Source organism: Chlorocebus sabaeus, chromosome 15 (assembly GCF_047675955.1).
Source record: "Chlorocebus sabaeus isolate Y175 chromosome 15, mChlSab1.0.hap1, whole genome shotgun sequence".
Lineage (NCBI taxonomy): Eukaryota > Metazoa > Chordata > Mammalia > Primates > Cercopithecidae > Chlorocebus > Chlorocebus sabaeus.
Genome location: NC_132918.1, coordinates 60,067,412 through 60,090,213, shown reverse-complemented (window position 1 = coordinate 60,090,213; position 22,802 = coordinate 60,067,412). Strand labels below are relative to the sequence as shown.

Below are 22,802 nucleotides of genomic sequence, written 5' to 3'. Positions count from 1 at the left end.
GGCTCAAAATTCCCCATTTCTTAAAATAGGGACTAATATATTGCTGTCCGCAACTCAAAGATTCTTATAAACTTTTCTGAGTAGGAGATACCATGAAGGATCTGAGGAAAGCAATGGATCTTCTCCAGAGAAAAATGTATACACACAATTTTTGCATTAAAAACCCCATACAATTCTGGAAGGAATCACAGAACCACTAAAATCCATTTACATATCCAGGGTTGAGTTATGGTTCAGAACCTTATTGCCACAAGTGCAAAGGAATCTGTGGGTTAAGTATAGCTCTAGGATCTAATCAATAGGGGAATCAGCGGCTTAAAGTTTTCAAATAGTATCAAAGAGATGTTAAATTCTGCAAACACTAGAAATGATACACCTCATTTGAATTTATCCTATGTTTTCTAGTATCATAGGGAAATAAATATTTTTCAATGCACAGAACATAGTTTAATCTTTCCTGGACACTCATAGGGTATCAGTCATTATTTAAATAAAATATCACAAAATGTATTGAGTTATCTGAACTTTCTGTTTATATTTTAAATAAGAGCCTAGTAGTGAACATGGGGAAATCAAATGTACTAAAAGAAAATGTTAACTAGTTAGAATTGCTTTTAGTTTGATTAGGCCCTAAAGATTAAACAAATTCACTTCTTTTGCAGTTAAGAAAATGTATGCCCAAAGACATGAAGTTACATAACCAAAGCAACATAACAAGTATGTGCCATACCCAAAGACAGAACATTACACCAACTCCTAATCCAGTGTACTGTTCAATAAATATGGCCTAAACTGGCTTCCTCTGAAGCACCTTAGTTTTTAATATTTGACATACTTAAGAGAAATTTAAATGTATTATAGATCTCCCTGTATTATATATCTCCCTACCTAATTAAAGAATATTCTAAATACACCACAATCTTTTCCATGACTCAGAGTCATCACCACAATATTAGTTACCCTACAAATGACTTAGAAAAGATGCCCTCAAACAGTAATGTAGCTATGTGGCTTAGGTGATCCCCCCACACGACTCCTCACGCCCATTCTGCTATACTAATTTGTGCTTCTGTAGCTGCCTTTCCAGAGCTGCCCTCAGCTTCATATATTAATACAAAGCTATTTGCTTCTATATGCAATGGCCCTGTACTGCTGTATTATATTCAAGTTGACATTTCCTGTTCCCTCCATTTTAAATGTCTGTCTTCTTCATTTCTTACTAGCAAGCTCTATCCAGGACAACCTCTCCCACCCCTAGAAACCACCTTACCTCCTTCCAAATCTGTAGAACACACACTGAAAATTATAGTGGGAAAATAGATAATAAATAGATTTTTTTTAAGTCAAATGAGCTCTGTGCCTAAAGGGGAAAAAAACAGTACATTCTGCCCTAACAAAGTAGTAACAAAAGGCTGTTTATATTAGTCTATGGTGTTTTACTGCTTTATTCCAAATTTACAACATTCCAGAAATCTGATTAAAGCAAAAGAGGGAACAAGAGCCTATTAAAAACTTTATGGCAAATATTTGTAGCATAGTTACCAATTCTCTGATACTGTGATCTTCAATTTTATTTAGCACTTGTTCAGGGAAAAAATGTCCATTTCTATAAGCCAAAAGTTGAGAGAGATCAAATAATGGTACACCTTCTGTGAAAAGCTCAGCTATCACACAACCTGAAAAATAGCAGGTATAATTCTGTTAGAAAAGAGATGAAAAATATCATGCAATATAGATCGAGAACTCAGACAGTTCATAAAACCCAAAATGCAAAAACCCCAAAGTAAATGAAATTTAAAATGTTGATGCAACATATAACTACAATCAAGCTGACAGGGAAAATGTCTATTGCCTGAACACTGGTTTCTAAAGTATAAAGTCAAAATAGAGCCATACAATTTTTCTCCCTCTTAAAAGTTAAATACTTCCCCCGTTCTGTAATTTTAAATGAATGTATAAACCAGACATGGTGGCTCACACCTGTACTTCCAGCACTTTGGGAGGCCAAGGCCAGCAGATCATCTGAGATCAGGAGTTCGAGACCAGCCTGGTCAACATGATGAAACCACATCTCTACCAAAAACACAAAAATTAACCAGGCATGGTGGTGCACACCTGTGGTCCCAGCTACCTGGGAGGCTGAGGCACAAGAATCACTTAAACCCAGGAAGTAGAGGTAGGTAGAGGTAGGCTGCAGTGAGCTGAGATCATGCCACTGCACTCCAGCCTGGATGACAGAGTGAGACTCCATCTCAAAAAAATAAAATAAAATAAAATAAAATAAAATAATAAATTAAATTAAATTAAAGTATATATGTAATATATATAATTTACATATAGAGTGATAAAACAAGAAACTTTTATTTAAGTATGGACTCGCAGACATTAAATTCATAAGGAACTACTACTACAAAGTCGTATCTGACAAATCATTTATTCATCATTAAACAAAAAGTTATCAGGTGACCACTATACCCTAGGCACAAGTAGTACATAAAGCAGATAAAATCCTTGCCCTCATGAAGCTTTCATTCTAGGAAGCAAGACAGAAAATAAAGCAGTGAACAAACATAATATGTGAAATGCTAAAAAGTGTAGCTGTAAGATTAGGGAGAGGCAAAGAGAGATAACTCTCATTTTGCACACTTATATAATCTTCAAACCAGAAATTTTTAAAGTACCCACATTTCCAAAAGGACAACACAGTTTCACTGAATCATTACATGACAGGCATTTAACAAGTCTAAAGAGATCCTTAAATAACCTCAACTCACAGCCTGTGCATTTGCTAGTCCCTCTACCTAGAATGCTATTCCCCCAAGTACCTCCACCTCCTTCAGATCTTCAGGTGCTCAAATGTCACTCAGCAGTAAGGCCTTTCTTGATTGCCTGTTTAAAATTGCAGGCCCCACTTCCACAACTACCCCCACACCCCTCACTAGACACATTCCCTTTTCTCTTTCCTTACAGTTTTTCCCCCATAGCACCAACTTCCAGGTTATATTTTATGTACAGATGCTGCTCAATCTACAATGGGGTTACTTCCCAATAAATCAACGAAAAGTTAAAAATATTGCATGGTGGCTCATGGCTGTAATCCCACCACTTTGGGAGGCCAAGACAGGCAGATCACTTGAGGTCAGGAGTTCAAGACCAGCCTGGCCAACACAGTGAAACACTATCTCTACTAAAAATACAAAAAATACCCAGGTGTGGTGGTGCACGTTTGTAATTCCAGTTATTTGGGAGGCTAAAACAGGAGAATCACTTGAACCTGCGAGGCAGAGTTTGCAGTAAGCAGAGATTGGGCCACTGCACTCCAGTCTGGGCAACAGAGCCAGACTCTGTCTCCAAAAAAAAAAAAGAAAAAGAAAAGAAAAATAAATGGATTTAATACATGTAACCCGCTGAATTTTCCAGCTTAGCCTACCTTAAACATGCTCAGAACACTTACATTAGCCTACATGTGGGCAAACACATCTAACTCAAAGGCTATTTCACAATAAAGTAAATAAATTATGTGAGATATTTCTCTCACATAATTTATTAATATTGAACTGAAAGTGAAAAACAGAATGATTGTATGGGTGCTCCAAATACATTTCAACTGAATGTGTATCACTTTTGCACTTTTGATTTTGGTAAAATCAAAAAATCATAAGCTGAACCATTGCAAAGTCAGGACAGTCTGTATGTTGCTTTTTGTCTACATGCCTATTAGAATACAATTTACATGAGGAAGGGATTTTTCTATTTTTCTCTATTCATTGAAAAATCTCCAGCAACTAAGTTCCTAACACATAATAAACACTCAATAAATTTGTTAATTTCTCTCTGTATAGTGTCACATTTTAGAATAAAGGACTTCGAAAAGCAGCTATTAAAAACACCATAAACAACAAGGAAACAGAGGACCCAAAAAATACAATTAAAATTAACCAGCTAATGTAAGTAAGTTTCTGAGCACATTTAAGGTAGGGTAAGCTGGGAAGTTCAATAGGTTAGGTGTATTAAAGGCATCTTCTACTTATATTTTCAACTTCTAATCAGTTTATTGGGATGTAACTCCATTGTAAGTTGAGGAACGTATGCACATAAAATAGAATCTAGAAGTTGGTGTTGTGGGGGAAAAAACAGTAGGGAAAAACACCAACTGGATCTAACAGATACCAACAGAACACTCTACCCAACAAAAGCAGAGTACAACACACGCATACTACATATACCGCCTGGCGTTGTCAGCTGTAAGAGCCAAGTGTCAAAGACAATCTAACAGCAATGAGCACTAGACAGAGGCTTCTAATATCATTCACTACACACTAAAAGAATTAGGATTCCTTAATGGCTTGTTTGAGCGCTAGGGCACGGTAGGTACAATATCTTATACCAAAAAGTAAAGAAATGCTTAAAAAAAATTATAATAATAATGAGGACTGTCACAAGGACACGGGAATCAGCCTGAGAAGGCTCCTACTACCACTGGCCAAATCTGAGACAACTGATGCACCAATATAATTAAGGTAATAAATACAAACGATTGAAAAAATTAAGAATTAATGTCTATACCAATAAATAAATGGGGCGAAAGAGAGGATCTTTGAGTCTAGCAGAATGTTGAGGTCCTACTGTTGAATGTGGAGGAAGTATTTGAGTGGAAAAATCATTTTTGCAACCATCATAGTAAAAATTCGATCAGGCAAGAATCATCAATGGATCCCAAATGCCAAGGGATAAACTGTAGTGATGGGCAGGATATTTACACATCTTTTTTTGTTTGTTTTTTGATACAAGGTCTCACTCTGTCACCCAGCCCGGAGTGCAGTGGTGTGATCACAGTTCACTGTGGCCTGGATCTCCTGGGCTCAGGTAATCCTCCCACCTCAGCCTCCCGGGTAGCTGAGACTATAGGCATGCACCACCACGCCCAACAAATTTTTTGCATTTCTTTTTTTAGAGACAGGGTTTTACCATATTGTCCAGGCTGGTCTTGAACTCCCAGGCTCAAGAATCTGCCCACCTCAGCCTCCCAAGTGTGGGAGGCTGGGATTACAAGTGTTAGCCACCACACCAGGCATATTTGCACATCTTAAAATTTCTTCCCATAGGTTGCTTATTAGTTGCAAGGGATTAAAAAAATAAAAAACTACAAAGGGGAGAAATTTGGGAAGATTTTGACCAGATGATTAAAATTAACATCACAAACAACCATCATTTGTTTCAAGATGTGACCCTGTGAAAACCCATCATCATCTATGCAGTATTCCTACTAAGTTATAACCTAAATCTAATCACGAGGAAACATTAGACAAATTCAAAATGAGAAACATCCTATCAAAAAACAAAGGAGCGGGTGACATACAGAATGCATGTAAAAGCTGGTGAAAACGGAATAAGGTCTATACTCTAATTAACAGTAATGCACCTATGTCAACTGATTCTGATATGGTACGACAGTCATAACATGTCATCATTGGGGGAAGCTGAGTGAAGGATACCTCACTATTCTTGCAACTTCCTTTGATTCTACAATAATTCAAACTAACAAGTATAAAAATGATTTTGAAAAATTAAGTGGGGGGAGGCATTCTTCAAAAAATGGCAACGTGATAATAACAAAAAGAAAAAAAGGCTGTAGAAATATTAAAGGAGGCTAAAAGGATATGACAACTAAATGTAATATCTGACCCTAAACAAGGTCCTGCCCTGAAGCAGGTAAAATGCTATGAGAGATATGATTGGGTCAAATACAAAATTAGAATAAGAAGTGTAATTACTGTATCAATGTTAAAATTACCATAGGCATTAACTATATTGTGTTTTATAACAGACTATACCTCATCTTACAAAACACTGAAGGCAGGGGAAGGTTCCAAGATGGCTGAATAGGAACAGCTCCATTCTACAGCTCCCAGCATGAGCAACGCAGAAGACGGGTGATTTCTGCATTTCCAACTGAGGTACTGGGTTCATCTCACTGGGGCTTGTCAGACAGTGGGTGCAGCCCACAGAGCATAAGCCAAAGCAGGGTGGGGCACTGCCTCATCCGGGAAGCACAAGAGGTCAGGGAATTCCCTTTCCTAGCCAAGGGAAGCTGTGACAGACAGTACCTGGAAAATCGGGACACTCCCACCCTAACACTGCCCTTTTCCAAAGGTCTTAGCAAACAGCACACCAGGAGATTATATCCCACGCCTGGCTCAGAGGGTCCCACGCCCATGGAGCCTCGCTCACTGCTAGCACAGCAGTCTGATATGGAACTGCAAGGCCGCAGCAAGGCTGGGGGAGGGGCGTCCGCCATTGCTGAGGCTTGAGTAAGTAAACAAAGTGGCTGGGAAGCTCAAACTGGGTGGAGCCCACCTTAGCTCAAGGAGGCCTGCCTGCCTCTGTAGACTCCACCACTAGAGGGGCAGGGCATAGCTGAACAAAAGGCAGCAGAAACTTCTGCAGACTTAAATGTCCCTCTAAGACAGCTTTGAAGAGAGTAGTGGTTCTCCCAGCACGGAGTTTGAGGTCTGAGAATGGACAGACTGCCTCAAGTGGGTCCCTGACCCCCAAGTAGCCTAATTTGCAGACACCTCGCAGTAGGGGCCGACTGACACCTCACACAGCCAGGTGTCCCTCTGAGATGAAGCTTCCAGAGGAAGGATCAGGCAGCAACATCTGCAGCCTCCACTGGTGATACCTAGGCAAACAGGGCCTGGAGTAGACCTCCAGCAAACTCTAACAGATCTGCAGCTGAGGGCCCTGACTGTTAGAAGGAAAACTAACAAACAGAAAAAGACATCCACACCAAAACCCCAACTATATGTCACCATTATCAAAAACCAAAGGTAGGTAAAACCACAAAGATGGGGACAAAACAGAGCAGAAAAGCTGAAAATTCTAAAAATCAGAGTGCCTCTTCTCCTCCAAAGGAATGCAGCTCCTCTCCAGCAATGGAACAAAGCTGCACGGAGAATGACGTTGACAACTTGAGAGAAGAAGGCTTCAGACGATCCGCAATAACAAACTTCTCCGAGCTAAAGGAGGATGTTCGAACCCATCGCAAAGAAGCTAAAAACCTTGAAAAAAGATTAGACGAATGGCTAACTAGAATAAACAGTGTATGGAAGACCTTAAATGACCAAATGGAGCTGAAAACCATGACACGAGAACTACGTGATGCATGCATAAGCTTCAGTAGCCAATTTGATCAGTGGAAGAAAGGGTATCAGTGATTGAAGATCAAATGAATGAAGTGAAGCAAGAAGAGAAGTTTAGAGAAAAAGAGTAAAAAGAAACGAACAAAGCCTCCAAGAAATATGGGACTATGTGAGAAGACCAAATCTGCGTCTGATAGGTGTACCTGAAAGTGATGGGGAGAATGGAACCAAGGTGGAAAACACTCTTCAGGATATTATCCAAAAGAACTTCCCCAACCTAGCAAGGCAGGCCAACATTCAAATTCAGGAAACACAAAGAACTCCACAAAGATACTCCTCAAGAAGGGCAACTCCAAGACACATAATTGTCAGATTCACCAAAGTTGAAATGAAGGAAAAAATGTTAAGGGAAGCCAGAGAGAAAGGTCAGGTTACCCACAAAGGGAAGCCCATCAGACTAACAGCGGATCTCTTGGCAGAAATTCTACAACCAGAAGAGAGTGGGGGCCAATATTCAACATTCTTAAAGAAAAGAATTTCAACCCAGAATTTCATATCCAGCCAAACTAAGCTTCATAAGTGAAGGAGAAATAAAATCCTTGACAGACAAACAAATGCTGACAGACTTTGTCACCACCAGGCCTGCCTTACAAGAGCTCCTGAAGGAAGCACTAAACATGGAAAGGAACAATCACTACCACCCACTGCAAAAACATGTCAAATCATGAAGACCATCAATGCTAGGAAGAAATTGCATCAACAAACAAGCAAGATAACCAGCTAACATTATAATGACAGGATCAAATTCACACATAACAATATTAACCTTAAATGTAAATGGACTAAATGCTCCAATTAAAAGACACAGACTGGCAAATTGGATAAAGAGTCAAGACCCATCAGTGTGCTGTATTCAGGAGACCCATCTCACGTGCAGAGACACACATAGGCTCAAAAGGGATGGAGGAAGATCTACCAAGCAAATGGAAAACAAAAAAAGGCAGGGGTTATAATCCTAGCCTCTCATAAAACAGACTTTAAACCAACAAAGATCAAAAGAGACAAAGAGGGCCATTAGGGATCAATTCAACAAGAAGAGCTAACTATCCTAAATATATATGCACCCAAAACAGGGGCACCCAGATTCATAAAGCAAGACCTCAGAGACCTACAAAGAGACTTAGACTCCCACACAATAATAATGGGAGACTTTAACACCCCACTGTCAACATTAGACGGATCAACAAGACACAAAGTTAACAAGTATATCCAGGACTTGAACTCAGTTCTGCACCAAGCAGACCTAACAGACATCTACAGTAATCTCCACCCCAAATCAACAGAATATACATTCTTCTCAGCACATCGCACTTATTCCAAAATTGATCACGTAGTTGGAAGTAAAGCACTCCTCAGCAAAAGAACAGAAATGATTAACAAACTGTCTTTCAGACCACAGTGCAATCAAACTAGAACTCAGGATTAAGAAACTAACTCAAAACCGCTCAACTACATGGAAACTGAACAACCTGCTCCTGAATGACTACTGGGTACATCAAGAAATGAAGGCAGAAATAAAGATGTTCTTTGAAACCAATGAGAACAAAGACACAACATACCAGAATCTCTGGGACACATTTAAAGCAGTGTGTAGAGGGAAATTTATAACTCTAAATGCCCACAAGAGAAGGCAGGAAAGATCTAAAATTGACACCCTAACATCACAATTAAAAGAACTAGAGAAGCAAGAGCAAACACATTCAAATACTAGCAGAAGTCCAGAAATAACTAAGATCAGAGCAGAACTGAAGGAGATAGACACACAAAAAACTTTAAAAAAAAAAATCAATGAATCCAGGAGCTGGTTTTTTGAAAAGATCAACAAAATTGATAGACCGCTAGCAACACTAGCAAAGAAGAAAAGAGAGAAGAATCAAGATGCAATAAAAAATGACAAAGGGGATATCACCACCGATCCCACAGAAATACAAAATACCATCAGAGAATATTATAAACACCTCTATGAAAGTAAACTAGAAAATCTAGAAGAAATGCATAAATTCCTGGACACATACACCCTCCTAAGACTAAACCAGGAAGAAGTTGAATCCCTGAATAGACCAGTAACAGTCTCTGAAATTGAGGCAATAATTAATAGCCTACCAACCAAAAAACGTCCAGGACCAGAGGGATTCACAGCCGAATTCTACCAGAGGTACAAAGAGGAGCTGGTACTATTTCTTCTGAAACTATTCCAATCAATAGGAAAAGAGGAATCCTCCCTAACTCATTTTATGAGGCCAGCATCATCCTGATACCAAAGCCTGGCAGAGACACAACAAAAAAAGAGAATTTTAGACCAATATCCCTGATGAACATCGATGCAAAAATCCTTAATAAAATAATGGCAAACCGAATCCAGCAGCACATCCAAAAGCTTATCCAACACGATCAAGTTGGCTTCATCCCTGGATGCAAGGCTGGTTCAACATATGCAAATCAATAAACATAATCCATCATATAAACAGAACCAAAAACAAAAACCACATGATTATCTCAATAGATGCAGAAAAGGCCTTCAACAAAATTCAACAGCCCTTCATGCTAAAAACTCTCAATAAACTAGGTATTGATGGGACGTATCTCAAAATAATAAGAGTTATTTAGGACAGACCCACAGCCAATATCATACTCAACGGGCAAAAACTGGAAGCATTCCCTTTGAAAACTGCCACAAGACAGGGATGCCCTCTCTCACCACTCCTATTCAACATAGTGTTGGAAGTTCTGGCCAGGGCAATCAGGCAGGAGAAAGAAATAAAGGGTATTCAATTAGGAAAAGAGGAAGTCAAATTGTCCCTGTTGGCAGATGACATGATTGTATATTTAGAAAATCCCATCATCTCAGCCCAAAATCTCCTTAAGCTGATAAGCAACTTCAGCCAAGTCTCAGGATACAAAATCAATGTGCAAAAATCACAAGCATTCCTATACACCAATAACAGACAAACAGAGAGCCAAATCATGAGTGAACTCCCATTCACAATTGCTTCAAAGCGAATAAAATACCTAGGAATCCAACTTACAAGGGATGTGAAGGACCTCTTCAAGAACTACAAACCTCCGCTCAACGAAATAAAAGAGGACACAAACAAATGGAAGAACATTTCATTCTCATGGATATGAAGAATCAGTATCATGAAAAATGGCCATACTGCCCAAGGTAATTTACAGATTCAATGCCATGCCCATCAAACTACCAATGACTTTCTTCACAGAATCGGAAAAACCTACTTTAAACTTCATATGGAACCAAAAAAGAGCCCACATTGCCAAGACAATCTAAGCCAAAAGAACAAAGCTGGAGGCATCACGCTACCTGACTTCAAACTATACTACAAGGCAGCATGGTAACCAAAACAGCATGGTACTGGTACCAAAACAGAGATATAGATCAATGGAACAGAACAGAGCCCTCAGAAACAATACCACACATCTACAACCACCTGGTCTTTGACAAACCTGACAAAAACAAGAAATGGGGAAAGGATTCCCTATTTAGTAAATGGTGCTGTAAAAACTGGCTAGCCATATGTAGAAAGCTGAAACTGGATCTCTTCCTTACACCTTATACAAAAATTAATTCAAGATGGATTAAAGACTTAAATGTTAGACCTAAAACCACAAAAACCCTAGAAGAAAACCTAGGCAATACCATTCAGGCCATAGGCATGGGCAAGGACTTCATGACTAAAACACCAAAAGCAATGGCAATAAAACCCACAAGCGAGAAAAAAATTAAGCCGAACTATCACAAAATTTACCAAAAATGGCACTGATGCCAGATTTCTTTCGAAGTCCCTCAGAGTACCACCCTCAACACACTTCTCCTTCCTCTCTATCCCATAAATTCTTAAATAATCTGGAATCCATAGCTCAGCTTCATGTGGTCTGTGTATGTGAAATAATATATAGGAATGAATGCATGGTACATTTTTCCAGGGAAGGAGTCCACTAATCTCATTAAATTTTTTAAGGGAGTCCAAAAAAGCTTAAGAATCACTTCTGTACAAACTTTTCCTGGCTACAATTTCTACCTGTTTCCTGATAACTCCCAAATCTCCGTCTCTATCCCAGATTTCTATGCCCAAAAATTTATAACCAATTGCTGGGCTAGGTGTGGTAGTTCACGCCTGTAATCTCAACGCTTTGGAAGGTTGAGGTGGGATGACAGCTTGAGCTCAGGCATTCAGGAACATTCTGGGCAACATAGTAAAATACAGTCTCTACCAAAAATGTTTTAAAAAATATCAACTGGGTGTGGTGGTGTGCGCCTGTAGTCCTGGCTACAAGCAGAAAGCTGAGGCAAGAGGATCTTTGGAGTTGAAGGCTGAAGTGAGCTACGACTGCACCACTGCGCTCCAGCCTAGGCAACAATGTGAGATCCTATCTCTAAAACATAATAATAAATTAAAAATAAATAAAAATATAACCAAATATATGTTGTACATCTTCTCCTGAATCCTTGGCAGAAATCTCAAACTTAACATATCTAAAACAGACCTCATCATCTTCCCAACTTTACCTGTTCCTCCTCCTGTGTCTCCTTGTCTCAGGGACCAGCATCACCATCCACTCAGTTTGGTGGGTGGTGAGAAGTTCCTGTGACTTCATCTTCCAATGACAGAATCCTAACAATTCTATCTACTAATAATCTCTTAAGCATTACCACTTCTCTCCACTCCTTCCAACTCTGCCACAACCTTAAGCCAGTCACAATCATCTTACCTGGACTATGGCAGTTTTCTCCTAACTTGTTTTCCTGTCTTCTGTGTAGCTTCCCTGCAAAATTCACTCTCCATGCTACAGTCAGGCCAGACCGTTTCTGATCTGGCCTGAGTTTGAGCCTTGCTTAATTCACATTCTGTGTTCCAGAAAACACATCAGTGCATCATGTTCTGGTTTTTAAGCTTTTGTGTAGGCAACATCCTCTGTCTGTAACAAACTCTACGAAAGTTAACTCCCAATCAACTTTCAGGTTTCAATGTAAATATCGTCTTTCTATTAAAGAGGCCTTTCTTGATCCCACCTCTTAACTCATCACCACCATGAGGACTAATTTAAGTATCTATGTGTTCATATAGTAGCACTCGATGCTTATTACCACCACAGTAAACAACACTGCATTGAAATGTCCTTTTGCAATATCCATGGTCACTTTAAAATGGAAGCATTACGAAAATATATTATCCATCAATGTCCCTAGCACTTAGGACAGTGCCTGACACATACAATAAAAGTAGGCAAGCAAATATGTTTTCTGTTTGTGTAAATAAACTGCTGTTTGCATTTCTTAGGCACTTAAACATATCCAATGCAAGAATGCTGCCTCTAATTGAAATAGTGTCTGAGGACAAACCAAGACATTAACTTTTCAATATCTGGTGACTAAAAAAAGTTACATTTCTGATTAACAGTTAAAAGATAAACACATGGTTCTTCAGCAAATGTGACCCACTCAAATACCTGCTGAAAAGATGTCCATTGCTCTCTTCAACTCTCCTCTTGTTCTCTGATTGCTATTTAAGTCTACAAGTGGAGTTGAAGGATCTCTCATATATTCCAACTCAGTGGCAAACATCCCACCATCAACAAAACGTTCAGGAGCAATATAACAAGTTCTCCTCCGTGATGTGTCAAAGAAATAATTGAAATCTGCCGGGTTGTCTTCTGGAAGATAAGTGGGCTTAAAACTGGCAAAATCAGTTAGAAGAACCCAATTCCAACTGGTGACCATCACATTCTCAGTCTTGATGTCTCCATGACGAACTCCAGATTTGTGTGCTTGGTCCACAGCTGTCAGGATCTGGAAAGCAATCCAGCGCTTCTCAATGTTATTCAAGAATGGACGGGTACTGATGCGATCATACAGATTGTCTCGCACATACTGCCTAAAGAGCATAGCTGCTTTCTCAGATGCTTTTTCTGATGCTTTCTGGAAAGGCAGACAGTTCTGTGCAGAATTAAGCCTGATTTTCAGTTCCTCCAGCTCTTGTTTATAGCTGGTTAAAGGCAATGTGGGATCCTGAATTGCAAAAACCTTCACAACGACCAGGCCTTCTCGGTGCTTGGCTCGAGCAACTTTAAAAAACCGAGTACTCCCCAGGCTTTTATCATATTCAAAGTCATGAATATCTGAAAAATAACTCTCTACAGAAAGGATCTGGGAGGGAGCAATGCCAGCAAGCTGATTTCCCATAATGGCAAGCACCTCTGGGGTTGGTAAGGTTAGGATACAATACCTATATAAAAGAAAAACAAATGAAGAAAAAAGACAAGAAACAAAGAAGCAGTGAAACACCATTATTCCATTATTTGGTCTCTTCCAAAAAGACAGATGCAGCATATTTCTCTTCCACTAAGAGCACTGTACCTAGCCTTCTGGGCAGTCTCTAAATTTCACACACATTTATCTAAAAAGACCTTGTCATTTTACCTAAAAAGATCCTGCTATTGTGCATCGCCATTTCCAGAAGCTGAACTATATTTAGATAGGTCTCTTCAACTTTAAGCCAAAAATGTTGGAATGTGTTATTTTCTGATATTTAAATTTAAAATATTAATGAGCCTTTACTATGTATTCCATGCTGTGCTTGGGGCTATGAGAATCACAAAATTACTATATGACATAGTTCTCGTCCAAGAACCTGTGTAGTTTCTTGGAAATAAGACACAGACACATTAAAAACTTAAAACTGGCCGGACGCGGTGGCTCACGCATGTAATCCCAGCACTTCGGGAGGCCGAGGCCGGCGGATCACGAGGTCAGGAGTTCAAGACGAGCCTGGCCAACATGGTTAAATCCCCTCTCCACTAAAAATACAAAAATTAGCCGGGCGTGGTAGTGGGCGCCTGTAATCCCAGCTACTCGTGAGGCTGAGGCAGGAGAAATGCTTGAACCCAGGACGCAGAGGTTGCAGTGAGTGGAGATCCTGCCACTGCACTCCAGCCTGGGTGACAGAGCGAGACTCCGTCCGTCTCAAAAGAAAAAAGAAAAAAAGAAAAATGTAAAACTGACTAGGAGTCATCCAATACAAATAGGTCACTGAATTCCTGAAATGGTCAAACTAAGATCTAAAAATTCAGTTAACTCCTGGTCACTTCCTGCCTAATTCCAGTGTGCCCTCTCACCCAGCTAAAAGAAGGTGCAAACTTCCGTGGTCTGCAACAAGAAACCTTGCCACAGATGTTAAAGAAATGTAGACCAAAATACGCACTTGCTAACCGTAGCCCAGGGTTTTGCTAACTCAGGTTTTGCAGGAAATAAATGCCACACATATACACACACGACCTTAAGCACACATAAACATTTACCCTAGGCCTCGGGAAAGTGTCAAAAATCGTTCAGAGGCTTCACAACGAGGTCATAGTGGACTACTTCGAGGACGGGACGGGAAAACGCGTCAGCAGCGGGGAAGCTATCTCTACGAAGGGTCTTTCTTCATAGGCAGGAGATGGGCTGTTGGGGGAGGGGCGCAGAAAAGTCCCGCTCTTCAGGAACCCGGGTGGTCCTGGGAGGAGAACTGGGGAAGCTCTCGGGGTCTCAGCAGAGAGAAGAAGCCACGCTAAAGAGTTTCCACAGGTACCCCGGGATTTGCCCCTTCCAGCCCCCTAACCTGCCCTGGGGGCCATACGTTCCTGGGCCTCGTCTCCTCTAGCGCGGATCGCTATACCCTTCCGAGCCCTCCTCGAGGGCCTCACCACCGGGCGGGGGGAGATGGAACCCGGGAGAGAAGTGGAGACCGCCAGCCCCAGGAAAACACTATACTTCAGCTGCTACAGCCGCAGCAAACGCCGAACTCCCGGGAAAGCAGCCGGTCTGACCTCACTTCCTGTCGCCGAGCGGAAGTGACGAAAAAGAGTGAGCCTTGAAGAATTGCCAGGGTAGGAAACTGGTTGCTAGGAAACGAACGAAGGCGTGGTCTTACTCCGGGCAAAACTACAGGGAGAAAATAATGCTCTGACAACGATCTATCCCCGTCCTCCTCTTCTACCTTTCATTCTCGAACGCTGAGGTTTCTGACATCCCCTAGAACCTGTTCAGACACCCCTTCACTCTCAGGACAGCAGAACAGCGTTAAGAGAACTCAAGAATATTTAGGAAAACTAATATATCCCAAGCTGGATTTTTAAGAGTTCTATTGAGATATAACTTACATACCATAAAGTTCACCTGCTTAAAATGTACAAAGCAGTAGTTTTTAATACATCTGTCGAGTTGTGCAATCATCCCTATAATGTGATTTTATTTAGTTATTTATTTTTGAGATGGAGTCTCGGAGTCTCGTTCTGTAACCCTGGCTGGAGTGCAGTGGTACGATCTCGGCTTGCTGCAACCTCCACCTCCCGGGTTCAAGCGATTCTCCTGCTTCAACCTCCGGAGTAGCTGGGACTATAGACGCCGGCCTCTACGCCTGGCTAATTTTTTGTGTTTTTAGTAGAGACGGGGTTTCACCGTGTTATGGTCTCAATCTCCTGACCTCGTGATCCGCCAACCTCGGCCTCCCAAAGTGCTGGGATTACAGGCGTGAACCACCGCACCCAGCCTTTTTTTTTTTTTTTTTTTTTTTTTTTTTTTTTTTTTTTTTTTTTTGGAGACAGAATCTCGCTGTGTCACCCAGGCAGGAATGCAGTAGTGCCATCTCGGCTTACTGCAAACTCCACCTCCACCGGGTTCAAGCGATTCTCATGCCTCTGCCTCCAGAGTATCTGGGACCACAGGCATGTGCCACCACGCCCAGTTAGTTTTTGTATTGTTAGTAGAGACGGGGTTTCACCATGTTGGCCAGGATGGTCTGGATCTCCTGACCTCAAGTGATCCGCCCGCCTCGACCTCCCAAAGTGCTGAGATTACAGGTATGAGCCACCGTGCCCAGCCTGCCTGATTTTAAACATTTTCATTACCCCAAAAGGAAACCGTGAAACCATTCGCAGTCGCTCCCTGTTGTCCCCCATTTCTCCTCCCGCTTCCAGCCCTAGGCAATCACTAATCTACTTTCTGTTTCTATACGCTTGCCTCTTCTGGACATTTTATATATAATATGTGGGCTTTGAGACTGACTTCTTTCACTTTGCATAATGTTTTTGAGGATTATCCCTGTTGTAGCTTGTATTAGTACTTCATTTATTTGTTGTTGCAAATATTTTTTTGGTATGAATATATCACATTTTGTTTATCCTTTTGTCAGTTGATAGACATTTGAGTTGTTTTACTTTTAAGTTATTATGAATAATGCTGCTATGTTCATAGCATTAGTGTATAAGTCTTTGTGTAGCCATATGTTTTCATTTCTCTTGGATAGATACTGAGGAATGAAATTGTGGGCTCATATGGCAGCTCTATGTTTAACATTTCAGAAACTGCCAAACTATTTTCCAAAGTGCAGGCACCATTTTACATTCCCATTAGCAATGTATGAGGGCTCTAATTTCTCCACATTCTTGCTGACACTGTTATTATCTCCTTTTTTTATTATCCTGGTGGCTTTTAAGTGGTATCTCGTTGTTTTGATTTGTATTTCCCTAATAACCAATTATGTTAAGCATCTTTCTTATTGTGCTTGTTTTCTATTCATATATCTTCTTTGAGGAGATGTCTATTTAAATTATTTGACTAATTTTTAATTGGTTTGTCTTTTTATTATTGAGTTGTAAGCATTCTTTATATATTCTAGATACAAACCCTTATCGGAGATAGTATTTGCAAATATTTTCTCTCTGTGTTGTCTTTTCACTTTTTTGATAGTGTTCTTTAAAACACAAAATGTTTTAATCCAAAGCTGAAATTGTTATTATCCCTGCAACATTCCCTCCTCCCTTCCTCTCCAACTCAATATGCAGCACTACTACCCACTGAATTCCTCAAGACTGTAAATCTGGAACTCATTAAGTCATCCTTAACATATTCCTACTCTCCCCCTCTTCCTCACCACACTCATTCCTCCCATTCAGTGATCACTTGCTCTTGCTGATTCCATCCCCGAAATATACTTTGAACCCATTCACTGCCATCTCCTCAGAGCCTAGGCCAAGCAACCATCATTGTCATGATGTCTACATTTTGAAACCTACACAGAAAAGGCACTCCTCACTCCTGATATTGTTTTGTATACTACTCCCAAAATTTTTTCTGGGTCTTTTATGGTTTCATTTTGTGCTCTTAAATTTCTGAAGTATAGCTACAACTGTATTTTTTTCTAGAGAGTTACTCAGTTATCTAAAAATGTTGAGTAATACATTTCCCCCCACTTAGCTGAAATGTCATATTTACCATATAACAGATTTCCTATGTATATCTGGGTCTTCTGCTGGACTTTCTTTTCTCTCCATTGAGGTACTATTTAATTCATCTACCAGTACTTTTAAAATAATTCTATAATGTTTTAATGTCTGACATGGCTAGTCCTAGAGTAGTCTTTTTTTTATATGAAATTATAATCATAAGACATCTATGCTTACATCCTTCTAGAAGCTCCTCCTCATTTTTAGGCTAACGTTAAAAATCCATAGCTTGGCCTACAAATCCTTGCATGATCTGACCCCTGCCCACCTGCTGCACTGCAATTGACATCACTCACTGTCCCTCTCAATCTCCCACACTGGCTTTCTCTTTGCTCCTATCCTGTTCTAATTGTCAAACCTTTCCCTACTGCTAGTCCTTCACATTTACTCTTTCCTCTGCTTAGAACACTCTTTCCTCTATTCTTTAGCCAAAATCTTTTTATCCTTCAAGTCCAAGATTAGGTGCCATCACCTCATGCAATTCTTCACTGACTGCCCCCCATTATATACTTTCATGGACCTTCTACTTTTCCTTCACAGTGCTTATTATTATTGAAATCCTTTGAGTTTGAGGCATAGCTATTTGTTTATTGTCTGTTTTATCACTAGACTGTAAACTCCACAACAACAGTGATTGTTGATTCTTACTCATCAAGGTATCTTCAACACCTAGAACCATACCTAACAGATGATAGACATTCAATCGGGATTTTTTGAATCAATAAATGTGGACTTTGTGAGGTTTGTGATCATTAGGGCCAAGGTAAGGAGTCCCAGGACTGGGAACATCTAAAATATATACATAAAATCAGTGGAAGCACTCAGTTAATTACCAGATAGTATTTTTTTAAAGAGTAAGCTTATATTTCAGACTCTGAATGCCATGTATGTAAGGGCTTTAGATATCTCTCCAATAGAGAAATAATGGTATGGAAATATGGTAAATATGTCTCAATTTAGATTATTTCTGCTTTTCCCCACCTGTATTTTCCCCAACATTACATTTTGTGAAATAACTTATGGATTTTTTTCAATGCCTTCTATACTCACTGCTATGGTTTTATTTTCTTTTTCTTTCCAATTCCTCCTTTTTTCTTTCTTTCCTTCTCATTTTTTCTTCCTTCTTTCCTTGTTTCTGTTGTTAAATAGCAATCATGACCATCCATGGAGGTTTTTTTTTTGAAGAAATCTCACCTAGTTCTTTTCAAAGCAAACGAAAGATAAAATTTACTTGCTACTGTTGAAATCAAACTAAGAAAGAGCCAGCAAACACTGGACCATCCTCTAGCCAGTGTCCTTGCAGCTGCATTTTGGCAGTGATGGCTAATAAGAAAATAGATGTTTCTGGGAAGTGCCTGAACTATAGGAACCATATTTTTCAGTCCCACACCACTGTTTGCACCTAAGTGGAGCCATTTTACTAGCTTTCACTATGAAGTTCAGGTGGAAATTATGTGTTTCATTTCTAGTACACAATAGTTAGGAGGTGAATGATTTCCACTTTCTTTCCTCTTTAGCCTGGTTGCAGAAGACTTAAAGGCCCTAGTTAATGCCAGAGCCACAAGAAGATAGCAGCCTGTGTCCCCGAATCACAGCCTGGAGAAAGACCCCTGCTTAGCAGGCACACCCACATAGAACTTTTACATATACAAAAGTATACCCCATTATAAGCCAGCAAAATCTCATAGTCTATTAATTATAGCAGTTAGCCTTACCTTTACAAATACATTCATCTGCCTGATCTCTATTCATTTCGTCCCTCTCCCTGAGCTGTTTACTCCACCAGTGCATTTGCAGTCCTGTGAGATGTCCATGTGAGCTCTGCTATCCTTGCATCCTAAGGGGAAAAATAAGGCAGGGGGGAAGGATCCCTAATATAAACAGCTCCTTCCAGTTAATAGTAAATATTTTATCTTCTTATACAAGAATACCAGCTAGGCCGGGTGCGGTGTCTCAAGCCTGTAATCCCAGCACTTTGGGAGGCCGAGACGGGCAGATCACGAGGTCAAGAGATCGAGACCATCCTGGCTAACACGGTGAAACCCCGTCTCTACTAAAAAAAATACAAAAAACTAGCTGGGCGAGGTGGCGGGCACCTGTAGTCCCAGCTACTCGGGAGGCTGAGGCAGGAGAATGGTGTAAACCCGGGAGGCGGAGCTTGCAGTGAGCTGAGATCTGGCCACTGCACTCCAGCCTGGGTGACAGAACGAGACTCCGTCTCAAAAAAAAAGAATGCCAGCTAATACATGTAAAATAAATTATAAGAAATTACCATTTTGTAACCTGCAGTGCAATAATTGATTTTTACATGGATTGTCAATGGGTTCTAAGATCATTGGGTAAAAGTTGTGAACAACAAGATAGTCTCATGGTACCCAAGGAATACCTACAGATTATTTTCTATGTTAAAAAGAAGTGAAAATGAACTTTTTATAGTGGAAAACCTTTTCATAACCCCTTTATCCAAGTGATCAAAGTTAGTATCACTAATAGTAGGACACAGATATTTTGAGGCTCCTGATATAATGCAATGGGGAATATATACTGTCACCCATGAAGCATTCTTGCGAAGAATATTTTTGGTTTTTTCTCCTTTTTTTTTTTTTTTGACACTCTTGCTCTGTTGCCCAGGCTAAAGTGCAGTAACATGATCTCAGCTCACTGTAACTTCTGCCTCCTGGGTTCAAGCAATTCTTGTGCCTCAGCCTCCCAATTAGCTGGATTACCGGTGCATGCCGCCACGCCTGGCTGAATTTTGTATTTTTAGTAGAGATAAGGGTTGGCCAGGCTGGTCTTGAACTCCTGGCCTCAAGTGATCCACCCACCTCAGCTTCCCAAAGTGCTAGGATTACAGGCATGAGTCACCTCACCCGGCTCCCAAGAATGTGTAACCTGAATTCAATCAAGCCCCTAGACCTCACTGCTCAATATGATAGCCACTAGTTACATTTCACTATTGAGTTCTTGAAATATGGTTAATACAAATTGAGATGTGCTATAAGTATAGAAAACATACAGATTTAGAGAACTTAGTACAAAAAAAATGAAAAAATCTCATTAATATATTTTGATAAATATTATATGTTGGAATCATATTTTAGATATATTGGGTTAAGGAAAATATTTAATTAAAACGAATCTTTCTTTTTACTTTTTTTTTTTTTTTTGAGATGGAGTCTCACTCTGTCACCCCGGCTGGAGTGCAGTGGCACGATCTCGGCTTACTGCAAGCTGCGCCTCCCAGGTTCACACCATTCTCCTTCCTCAGCCTCCTGAGTAGGTGGAACTACAGGCGCCCGCCACCATGCCTGGCTAATTTTTTGTATTTTTAGTAGGGATAGGATTTCACTGTGTTAGCCGGGATAGCCTTGATCTCCCGACCTCATGATCCGCCCACCTCGGCCTCCCAAAGTGCTGGGATTACAGGTGTGAGCCACTGCTCCCGGCCTCTTTTTACTTTTTAAAATATGATTACTACTTTAAAATTATGTATGTGGCTTATGTTTTGTTTTTATTAGACAACCCCACTCTAGACCCAATTTCCAGCCTATTTTAAAAAAAAAGGAATAGAAAAATTAATTAAGCAATACCATCAGGAAACAAGCAGACAAATCCAGAAAATGGAATATTAGCCTGGATTTTTCAAAGAGTCCATACCGTGAAAAACATGGACTGACTTTTCTAAATTAAAAGATTCTAAAGAGACATGAAATTTAAATGCAATGTGTGAGCTTCAACTGGATCCAGGATTAGAAACAGCTATAAAAAACATTTCATGCATAATTGAAGAAATGTGAATATAGATTGAATATTTCAGAGAGAAACAAAGTGACAGAAATGTTTTTTAAAATTGGTAATTATTTCATTGCTATCACTTCTCTGGATCTTATTTAAAAACACCTAAGCTGCCTGACCTAAAGCTCTTTCACCATTACACGTGAAAAAATTGGCAGACAAAGGGTGGGGAGAACTAGATTCCAATTTTCTTGGAGTGTATAATCTTGGATAAAACTGTTCTTGAATACATGGAAATGAAAGGGTTAACATTTTTTAAAGTAGATGATTTGTCACAAAAAATCAAAGGATTTCAATGATAATAAGTGTTACGGAGAAAAAGTACAGGGTCCACGAGAGTATATAATAAGGGGCGGTCAGGGAAGACATGCCCATGGTATGGGCATTTAATCTGGGATGTAAGAGATGAACAGGTTTTGGCTAAATAAAGAATAGTGGGAATAGTGTTGTAAGCCAAAGGAAGAGTAAAAGTAAAGGACTAGCAGTGGGGAGAAGTTTGACAAGTTAGGAACAAAGAGAAGGCCACTGTGGGGGATTGAAGAGGGCAGTGAGTGAGATGCTGGCTGCAGAGGAGGAGGTGGGCAAACAGAATACATCTATCCAAGCCATTCCTCTGTCTTCCACTATTATCCACCTCTATTCCTTCACCAGTTCTCTTCCACAAAAGATTTGAAATGACTTTACAAAAGTAACTCAAATAAAACGAGAAAATAATAAATATTCATTCAAAAGGAGCAGAGAAATAGTACTTGGAATTAATAAATTAAACTTTAGTTAAATTTGGCCGGGCATGGTGACTCACGCCTGTAATCCCAGCACTTTGGGAGGCCAAGGCGGGCAGATCACCTGAGGTCAGGACTTCGAGACCAGCCTGGCCAACATAGTGAAACCCCATCTCTACTAAAATTACAAAAATTAGCCAGGCATGGTGGCAGGTGTCTGTAATCTCAACTACTCAGGAGGCTGAGGCAGGAGAATCACTTGAAACTGGGAGGCAGAGTTTGCAGTTAGCCAAGATCACACCACTGCATTCTAGCCTGGGTGACAGAGTAAAACTCCATCTCAAAACAAACAAACAAACAAAAAAATTTAAAGTATTAATTTAGCTTTGAAATTGTGGCAGCACAAAAGGTAAATTTGTGACTTATATAGTTCTCGTTGTTCAGTAAAGGGGAATAAATTAGTTAATATGAAATGAAAAGCTTTTCTTTAGACCAAAATCCAGATGGGATTTTTTTTCTTTGAATCTTTATAGTGAAGACATTTGTTAACATGTTAAATAAACATCATGGGCAAAGTTTTTTTTTTTTTTTTTTTTTTTGAGGCAGGGTCTCACTCTGTCACCCAGACTGGAATGGAGTGGCATGATCTTGGCTCCCTGCAACCTCTGCCTCCTGGAATCAAGCAGTCCTCTTTCCTCAGCCTCCTGAGTAGCTGTGACCACAGGCCTGAGCCACCACATCTGGCCAATTTTTTAAAAAATTTTTGTAGAAATGGGGTTTCACCGTGTTGCCCAGACTGATC

The 22,802-nt window shown here is 40.0% G+C and overlaps 1 protein-coding gene across 1 annotated transcript in view; it reads right to left on the bottom strand.

The window, feature by feature from the left end:
- Nucleotides 1-15,039, bottom strand: part of PIK3R4 (phosphoinositide-3-kinase regulatory subunit 4) — a 73,928-nt gene extending 58,889 nt beyond the window's left edge. The window contains exons 1-3 of the mRNA XM_008009161.3: nucleotides 14,517-15,039; nucleotides 12,669-13,444; nucleotides 1,543-1,676 (exon numbers count right to left, since the gene is read on the bottom strand). Coding sequence (XP_008007352.2) covers nucleotides 1,543-1,676; nucleotides 12,669-13,401 — 867 coding nt within the window. The 5' untranslated portion in view covers nucleotides 13,402-13,444; nucleotides 14,517-15,039. The remainder of the gene's footprint in view (nucleotides 1-1,542; nucleotides 1,677-12,668; nucleotides 13,445-14,516) is intronic.
- Nucleotides 15,040-22,802: the final 7,763 nt, after the last annotated feature.